At 40.9% G+C, this 9,516-nt stretch overlaps 1 protein-coding gene across 1 annotated transcript in view; it reads left to right on the top strand.

Moving 5' to 3' along the window:
* LOC306697801 (uncharacterized protein) overlaps positions 1 to 9,251 on the top strand; it is a 30,287-nt gene extending 21,036 nt beyond the window's left edge. Inside the window, exons 5-16 of the mRNA XM_079161849.1 lie at positions 2,197 to 2,340; positions 2,637 to 2,714; positions 2,884 to 3,035; positions 3,858 to 3,912; positions 4,713 to 4,787; positions 4,951 to 5,059; positions 5,245 to 5,781; positions 6,309 to 6,701; positions 6,875 to 6,967; positions 7,085 to 7,218; positions 7,982 to 8,033; positions 8,149 to 9,251. Of these exons, the coding sequence (XP_079017975.1) occupies positions 2,197 to 2,340; positions 2,637 to 2,714; positions 2,884 to 3,035; positions 3,858 to 3,912; positions 4,713 to 4,787; positions 4,951 to 5,059; positions 5,245 to 5,781; positions 6,309 to 6,701; positions 6,875 to 6,967; positions 7,085 to 7,218; positions 7,982 to 8,033; positions 8,149 to 8,285 (1,959 nt within the window). The 3' untranslated portion in view covers positions 8,286 to 9,251. The remainder of the gene's footprint in view (positions 1 to 2,196; positions 2,341 to 2,636; positions 2,715 to 2,883; positions 3,036 to 3,857; positions 3,913 to 4,712; positions 4,788 to 4,950; positions 5,060 to 5,244; positions 5,782 to 6,308; positions 6,702 to 6,874; positions 6,968 to 7,084; positions 7,219 to 7,981; positions 8,034 to 8,148) is intronic.
* The last annotated feature ends 265 nt before the right edge of the window (positions 9,252 to 9,516 follow it).

The following is a 9,516-nucleotide window of genomic DNA, read 5'->3' as shown; positions in this document are numbered from 1 at the left end:
ATACAAAAAGATAGATATGAGAGTATCTGATATACCATAATCAGATATGAAAAAGGAAAACAATGGAACTTAAGTCACAGTCTCTTGTGAACATGGAATTCTCACATCTAGCCCTGACACACACTTGAGAAGAGAGGATTTACTTTCATGATTGGCCTCTATTGCTCCCTCTGAGGAACATTAAACGCTATTAATGTAACAATCTTATAGTCCAGGAATCAACTTACATTATTTTTTACATTTAAAGGAGTGTTCAAAACGGTAATAATTTAGCTAACAGCGTAACGAAATTAAATTCAGAATTCTACATGCAAATAATAATGCTTATCATAAGTGACCCATCACCCATCTGGGTCAGACTTCAACTGGGGACACATACAGTATCTCCACATCCACCTTCTGTCTCCCTCAGTCTCAACAACTCCTGAGTAGGAGACTGTATGAAGCAGTTCCAGAGCAGACAGTTTGTGCAGAGTTGAGCACAATTATATCGAGCTGGTAACTCTCAAATTGTCAAGTCACCTTGGTCTCCTTTTCCTCCCAGAGAGGTTATATTCTTATACCCAGAGCTGGTTTTCATCGCCACGGTCATCAATGTCACAAATCCTAAAAAAGATGGTTGGTTTGCAACATCCCACTTGAATGTTATACTAATAAGATTTTCCCTTGACAATATTTGGAGCATTGATATGGGTAATTATGACACATTTGCCTTAATAGAGCAGTTTACTATACAAGCAGTACTATGAGCTCAAATAGAAAGAGTAAAATGTTAAAGCTAGCAGATTGGCACTTGTGAAGTCATTACATTTACAGCAAAACACATGTTAAGGGGTTGAAATAAGTGAAAAAGAATATACAAGGGAAGGTAAGAGACTGAGGAGGGTGTTATTTAATCTCTAACACTTATGATTTACATCTTAAACAAGATGGTAAAAAGGGAATGCTAGGTCTTTAGCACCTACATGCTGCTGAATGACTCACAGCCATATCATGTTATAAAAAAGGCATGACTAGATTTGCATAAGGTATACAGGGAAGAACATATAAACAGCCGTTTCTCCTGAGAGCAAACCGTTCTGTTATCTGTTTAATGCAAATCTGTCAATCTGTTAGAGTCACCTGCACTCTGGTGTCTGAACTGTGCATGTTTAATGATTGCGTTTATATGAACTGCCCATTCCATAATGGTGATACTATCGACTACCCTGGCAGTTTTTGTACTTCCTGTACTTGATAAACTACAGTACATGAGGATGCCAGGTGGCTGTCAGTAATAGGCAAACATGTTTTGCTACTGGGAGCTTTTGCTGTAGATTTTGGTTCTGTCTGTTTCCATGATTTTCCCTGCATCCCTGGCAGCACTGTGGGCTGCTTGTCTGGTCTGTGTGTGTGCAGTTGGCAGTGACAGCTAGAGTGATATGGATTATACACTGTACTGACATGTATTATAGGGCACATTGAATGCTCTGTTCAGTGTCAGTGTCAGCGTTGTCACTCAGATAAAGCTGTGGTTTCCTGTTGGAGGCTGACAGACCTGGCCCACCATCAACAAGCCTGGTCTTACTCTCCATGGAATTTATTCTGAGGTCCTGGCCACATACAAATGCCTGTATACATGCATGGTCTCATGCTTAACACCTATCTGTCCCATGGAAATAGCTGCAGTGCAACAGTATGTCTTGGTTCTGTGGTTTTTGAATATGATCAATAGTCTTTTTTCACATCTCTAAATCTCCCTTAAGCTTGACTTCCAAGTATTGAGCAACTGTTGCATGTTGAGTGAGGGCCTCTCTCTTTCTGCCTTTTTGCAAAAAACACATGCCACAACAACACACACCCTCTTTTTCTCACTTTCCCTATCACATCCATTCTTTTAATATTTTTGCATCCTTCCCTCTGCCATCTATAACCATCCAAACCAAGCATTCCTGTCCTCACGCTGAAGCCAGGAAGGATTATTGCTCTCTCACAATCCTTATAACTGAAGCAGTTGCACAACTGTTTGGCTCCAACTATGCATAACTCCAAGTCAGACCAAGAGAAAACCACTTGAGGGTCTGCGTATACTTGTGTGTGTGTGGATTTCTAGCTGTTGTGCGTGTGTGTGTGTGTGGCTTCAATACAGTATGTAAATTCACATCGGTCTTACTTTACTTGCCATCTCTTTTTCATTCCCTGCCCTCCGTGTTTCAGGAAGCGCATGCGTTCATTAGTGCAGAGAAAGTGGAGGATGTGACAGAGGAGAAGATAGGAGCAGAGCTCGCCACGGCCCAGGCCCATACTCCAACACAGTGGGTGAGAAGGAGCTCCAGGTCTGTGGACAAGGAGGAATTAGTGGTGAGTCGACTGCAATACCTCATCTACCCATCAGATGGAGACAGAGACTTTCATAAACAGATGGTGACACAACTTAGAAACCTCGTCGGTGACTTCAGCGTTTCACTTTATTTTTCTAGTATGTTTATTCAGTCATGCCCATGAAAATAGGGAAATAAATTAAAAAAGGTTTTAACTATAGTTACTGACAATGATGCAGTATAATACAGTGACACCAAGAAATGCCTCTGAACACATTATTGGAAAATGTACAAATGTGTGGCTCTTCGTTCACTATTCCTTTGTTTGTCTTATAGGGTACTAACTACAGAAAAACGAATGCTGCAATGGAGATGAGACGAATAAACAGAGACTCCTTTTGGGCACGTGCAGAGGTATGACAACTTATCTCAATTTGCCCACATTTGAGTGGCTAAAATGTAGTTCAGACGGATGTTTACTGCAATGTACATTTGGAAAGCTATTGAAGAGAGTTATGATTTGTATTTGAAAGTGAAACAAATGTATAATACTTTCCCCATTGTTTCCCGTTGTGTGCGTCAGCGTGAAGAGGAAGAGAGGAAAGAGGAGGAGAAGAGGCGTGCAGCAGAGGAGAGACGTCGCCTTGAAAGAGAAAGAGTTTCAAAGGAGCGGAGGGATGCAGAAGAGAGGGACAGGAAGATGAATGAGAAGCTACAGATGATTGAGGAGCAGAGGTAGGAACAATGTCTATTTCCATAGTGCCCTCCAGTGGCTGTATTTTGTAAAGATTTGAAGAACAGAGTGCACTGAGCAGAAATATAAATGCAACACTTGTTTTAAGCTGAAATTGAAGATCTAAGACCTTTTCTATGCACACAAAAGGTTTATTCACTCAACGTTTGTGCACAAATGTGTTAGAATCCTTGTTGGCGAACACATGCACCTTTGCCAAGATAATCCATCCAGGTGTGCCATATCACGATGCTGATTGAGCAGCATCATTATTACACAGGTGTGCCTTGGGCTGGTCACAATAAAAGACCAACATTTATTAGGATTTCACATAACTAGGGCTACAGAAATGCATTTTTTGGTCAATTATCAGTCAGTATCTGCTGTGACCAACATTTGCCTCATGCAGTGCGACGCATCTCGCGTAGCGTTGGTCAAATTGTTGTTTTGGCCTGAGAAATGTTGGCCCACTCCTTTTTAAATGGCTGTGCAACATCTGTGGCACTGTGTTATGTGATAGAACTGCATATTTTAGGGTGACTCTTTCTATTCAAGGCACACCTGTGTTATAATCATGCTGTTTAATCAGCATCTTGAAATGCCACACCTGTCAGGTGGATGGATTATCTTGGCAAAGGAGAAGTGCTTGCTAACACAGTTTTTAACAAATGGGTGCAAACAATTTGAACTAAGTTTGTTTGTGTGCATAGACTAAGTCTTAGATCTTTTATTTCAACTCATTAATAATGGGAGAGAAAAAAGCACTTGGATAATGATTTTTGGAAACGGTAACATGGCACTGTCTTTGTTTTTCTGTCGCACAGAAGAAAACAGGCGGAGCAAGAAGAAGAGCTGCGCAGAAAGGAGAAATTTAAATGGGTGAGTGAACAGATGTGTATTTTAAAGATGTGGTTTTTTATTATTTAATGATGCAAAGTGGTCAGACACTGTTTTTGTAGTGTCAAAAAGCACACCTGCCTTGCTGGCTTCTGACTTTTAAAGTGTGGTCAGACTGCCTGAACTCATTGACCCCCGTGTAAGAACTGGGTTGATGTTGTAATACTGTAATTGTTTATTTATTACCGAACCTTTGATCCATGTAATGTAATCCATGTGAACCATGTAATGACCACCGTCGTCTGCCACAATATCTGCTGATATGCACAGACTAATTAATTTACTGCTACATGAACAAACAGTGGACTGATTTAAATGTACAGGGGAAAGTGGACTATGTACCCACTGCTGATCATTTGGTTTATAATGAGATATTTAAGGGACTTTACAACTGATAAGAATGTTATTTTATGTATTTAACACATTATGTCATTTTAAACTTAAATTAACACTGATGCTGTCTCTAAGCTTGGTTGCGTGTGGACGGCTTACATTATATTACACTATATACTTCATATTTGTGAGCGGTGAATGTAAGGGTGATTATACTTGTGTGTACTGAGGGGTTTGCAGTTGCCTTAGAGTACTTCCAAGGCATTGCTTTGTGTCAACAGTTACTGTATCATTAATTAGGGCTCAATGTCAAAACACTCAAGAAGTTTCACTCGTGCTTTGTCCTCTACTTTTTCAAATATTCCTATTGTAAATGAAGAGATTAAAAAACATAAAAAATGTGTGCGTGAATATGTAAATATGATTCCACTGTGTTTCTGCACTGACAGGATCAGCAGCAGAGGGAGCATGTGGAAGATATGAGGGCTCGTCTTAGTAGGAGTGAGTCCATAGAGAAAGCAGCAGTAAGTGAATCTTAATAGAAACCATACAGCTGACATTACTTGATGTTTTGAAATAACTCTTTGTATAAGACCCGAATGGGCCACACGTTTGTCATTACAAGCTGTCTCAGTCTGTTTAATCATTTCAATTTCTTGCCTCTACTAAACATTACTTGACCTGTAGGAGGCAGCAGCATTAGTGTCCCAGCGCTCCATGAACCCAAGGGAGTTCTTCAGGCAGCTGTCATCATCATCATCACAAAGTCCCACCAGCCCTGGATCCTCCCGCTCTGGTACGTATACTGTGTGTGAGGAGCTTGAACGGAGGTGGTACCTAGTGGCACCATGTGTTCCAAGGTCCAGACTCTCTTTTTGAAACGAGGATCAGAACTGGATTGCAGTGCATGCAGTTTTTGGAATTTTTGAATTATTTCGGTTTCTGAACTACTGCTAAACAAACCGTTTTCTTTTTCTCCAGGCAAACCCTTCAGACGATACCAGCGCAGCCTGACGGACACAGCCTTCATCTTCTCTAAAGCAGAAGAGAACACATCATCCTCCCCTTACAGCTCACCCCTGGTCTCCCCCTTCTCCCGAGCTCCTCCCTCCCCCATCTACCGTGCCACGTCTCCCCCACCAAGTCCTGATTTCCGCCCTGTCACCTCTCCACAAAGGCCTAGAGCCCCCATTTCACCGCCCACATCACCTCTCCGCCCTGCCCCTCCAGTCTCGGCCCTGCCCAGCGTTCCACAAACTAACAACCAAGTTCAGGCTGTTGTGCCCAAACCGCCATCACCCACAGAACCTTCTGCACCTCCCGCCTCCCCTAGTCTGTTGGCTTCGTTGTCCCCGGGTTTAGTAAAAAGCAACGCCTCTCAGTCACATCCAGAAGCCCTGCCAGCGTCGCCCCCAAATACCCCAACCCAGCCAGAGCACTCAACTTTCTGCTTCCAGTCTGTTGTAGCTCCACAGGCTCCAACAGCTCCTCTTCCAGAGAGACCACAGCCGGACACAGGTAGGGTGGAGCAGGGCACAAATGATTACATTGGGATCTGATTATACAATGTTCTGTTTTTCCTTTTTGAGGTGTGTGGTGAAGGTGTAATTATCCCAAAAACAACAAAATCAGGGGGATGGTGCAATGTGAAGAAGAGCCTATTACGTTTGCCAAAAACATTAATCGTTTGACATTAAGTAGTGGTTGTAAAATTTTTTATTACAGGCTTAAGTGACTTGGATGCGTCTGCCAAAACCTACTCCACATAGCCAGTAAAGCAGGCCAGGGGCTATGAATCGGTGGCCTGTTATGCAGACATGAAAGAGCTCAGAATATTTTTACAGTCCAGTCACAATTACATATTCCTAAAGTAACGCCATATACTTTTAGCCAAGCTTAGATGTAATGTGCTCCCAGAGAACCCAATTTTTGGATTCTTTATAGTTCAGTTTTTCTACCATAGGCATACACAGCCTCTGTTGGCTCTTTTACAACATGTAAGCTTATCAGTTATGTTTTTAACAATATCATTTTCCAATCAACAGACCTCACCAATGCCACTCTTGTGCACGCTGAGCTGGTCTCAGACACTGGCTACAAAGTGCAGGCTGTACTGGTAGAGGAAGATGAGGAAGAGGATGGGGAGGAGCATGAAGAAGATAAAGGTAAAACGCAACCACAGCCTTGTGCTGTTACCACAGAACCAGTCCAGACTGAGGCAGAGGAGCAGCAGGAGGAGGAGAAAAAGAATGAGGAGGAAGAGGATGAGGGATTAAAAGCGGAAGCTGAGCATGCCCCACTGGAGGACCCGGTGGAGGTAGTGCAAGAGGAAGAGGAGGCAAAGGAAGATGGGGAGGAGAATGATCAATCAGAAGACAGTCAGACTCCCTCTGAGCCTGCTGAGCTTTCAAAGAAAGAGGAAGAGTCGACAGTCTCTGGTAGCCCTCTTGTTCTTGTATCCTGCTATTTTGACTTAATTAACATTTCTTATTGTTACACTGTCACACACAGTTTATTTTTGAATGATGTACTAAAGCCTTCCAGAAGTTAGACTGGCATTTGATAATATGCTGCTCTATGACAAAAGATTACAACCAAGTCATTATTTCAGATGCTGAACCAATCTGTCAAGTAATCAAACACGAGACTGTCGTCGTGTCAACCAATGGGATCACAAATGGACAACAGAGTCAGAATGGCACAGGTTTGGCAACACATCTATTTTTAACAATATTACAATGTGGGATTATTCAGTGATAATGCATTCATTCACTGTGCTGGTTGGACTGTGATAAATACTCTTTACACCGGTCTACCTCAGAGCGATCCTTGAGTCCATCGGACACAGAACTCAGCTCACCGGAGCTGACTGGGTGCTACGAACTTCACAACGCAGCAGAGGATGCTGACATTAATGAGGATGAGGAGCAGATGATCTCAGAAAATGGACAAGAGGTAGTCTATCTACAAACCATAGACTTATAAGAAGCTACAAACACATATTCTACTTGTTCAGTGGCTCGCACAAAGCCGGTTTCTCTAAAACTTAGAATCTGTTCTTAATTTTAGAAAATAATATTGTTGAATATTTGGTTGGTCACTTCTTTACCCTGTATTTTGCACTCAGCCCCAAGCTAATGAGTTACTAATGAAGATGTTCATTTCTAAAAACGGTTACAAACATGTTTTTTTTTAGTCTAAAATGCTCAGAAGTTTTCTAAAACAGTTGGTGACTGTAGTGTTCAGCAAACAGACGTGTTTCGTACATTTGTTGGGGACTATTTTCAGCAGTGGATTAATACGCGTTCAGATTACTAGTGATTATTTACAGCATACTACATGTGGGATTATGAATAAAGCACAATACCTCTTCATAGTAAAAAGAACATGTCACCCGGAGTTTAGGTGTTGCTCAGTGATGCATTTTTCATAGTTTTTGAACAACAATTGAGATTTACTGCACAGAGGAATAATAATAATATATCAGGCTTTGGCTACACAGGCAATACCTGTTAAGATCAATTAATTGATGGGGGGGGGGGGGGGATTTGCCTTTTAATGGGCTTTGTTGACCAATATATAGAATATTGCCAGCGTTATCATTAAAGATTAAGTTTGAAGAAAGTCTCCATGAAAGTGATTGCATCTTCCTATATTCTCCCCAACGTGAATTCCGTGATTACAGCCTTTCTCTGACTCCATTTTCCTCTCCACACAGGTTTTAGCAGAGCAGCAAATGTGTGTCCGAGCTCTATATGACTACCAAGCAGGTAAGCTGCCATTTTAGAAGGTAATCGCCATGCATGTGCACCTAAAGTGCCTCCACTTACAGTAATTGCACCGTGATCAGTGGGTCTTCAACGCGTTGTCTTGCGCTTCCCACAGAGGACGAATCTGAGATCTCCTTTGAACCCGGTGACATCATTAAGGACGTGGAAACGGTGGACAAAGCCTGGTGGAGGGGATGGAGCAAAGATGGCCGTCAAGGCTTGTTCCCTGCCAATTATGTGGAGACCATATAGACAGGCAGAGACACAGACACTCACTCAGGGACACCATCTCACATTTGTGCATGTTTTCTTACCTTAATCCTCCCACTAACACTTTGTACTCTCTATTTTGTTGGAAGGATAAAGAAAAGTGTGACTCCCTGTTTTGTAGAAAGCATAAAGAAAAGCGTCTCTCTATTTTTTTTTGAGCAAAACAAAATATAAGTATGCAGAAATTACCCAGCCTCATTTTCTTGGATATAATAGCGGAGACCTTTTTCCTGGACCAAAATAACTTATTTCCTTTTGAGATACAGCAGGAATGTTGGTAGGAGGGATCAGATCTCGATGACAAAGGATCACAAACTTGCTTTTCTTGTGAGAAACACAAACAGATTCTTCTGGTGTATTGTCGTCCTTTTGATCCAGACATATAACAAGCATTCCATTCTGCTCAGCGTTTGCTTTGTGTGTTGCATTGCTAAAAAAATAATTTACTGCTTTTGACTGGTATATATAATCAAGATACCTGTATCAGACATCATCTTATAATCACCTTCCTGTATCTCCTGAGTTATTTTGTAGCACTGTTTTCTTACTGACAGTCTCACCGCACATTTTAATTACCTGAACAGCAGCGAAACAGAGGATGGAACAAGCAGTAGAAAGAGGCACTGTGTTGAAATCTGTATTTCTCCATCACTCTTTAAGATGGGCTGTAGTTAGTTCATATGGTGATGTGTCCTTCCATACATTTTGTGATTACGTCTCATCTTAATTCTGTCTAGAATGTTAAGAAATTAAAGTTTTGTGTTTACACAGATGTTATGAAAAAAATCTTCATATTTTAATCTTCTGTTATATCCTAATCTACACTGTATATAAGAATGTATAAAAACTGCAAAGATCTTCTCATTTTCTATACATATTTGTACGTTTTATGCTTGTTTGATGGTATATATATGTTCTTTGTATTTACTCCAAACTTACAAATATATAGCATCTACAAACTCAAACTTTAAAGTGTTTGTCTCGTGTTTTCTTCTTCACATTTACAGGTTTTACAACCAAACTGAAACTGTGATGGACATTTTATTTTCATACAATTAAGTTAAGCAGTTTTTTAAATAAGAGCAAATTTCACGTCATGCACGTCATACAAAATAAACCATACATACATCAGAGACATTACACATTTACTATTTAAAATAAAGACATTACAAAATATATTTTCACAGCACAAAAATGTAATGAAATTGTTACA

The sequence above is a fragment of the Pholis gunnellus genome (assembly GCF_910591455.1).
Source record: "Pholis gunnellus genome assembly, chromosome: 6".
Classification (NCBI taxonomy): Eukaryota; Metazoa; Chordata; class Actinopteri; order Perciformes; family Pholidae; genus Pholis; species Pholis gunnellus.
Note: the sequence above shows the minus strand (reverse complement) of the source record. Positions and strands in the feature narration are given on the sequence as shown.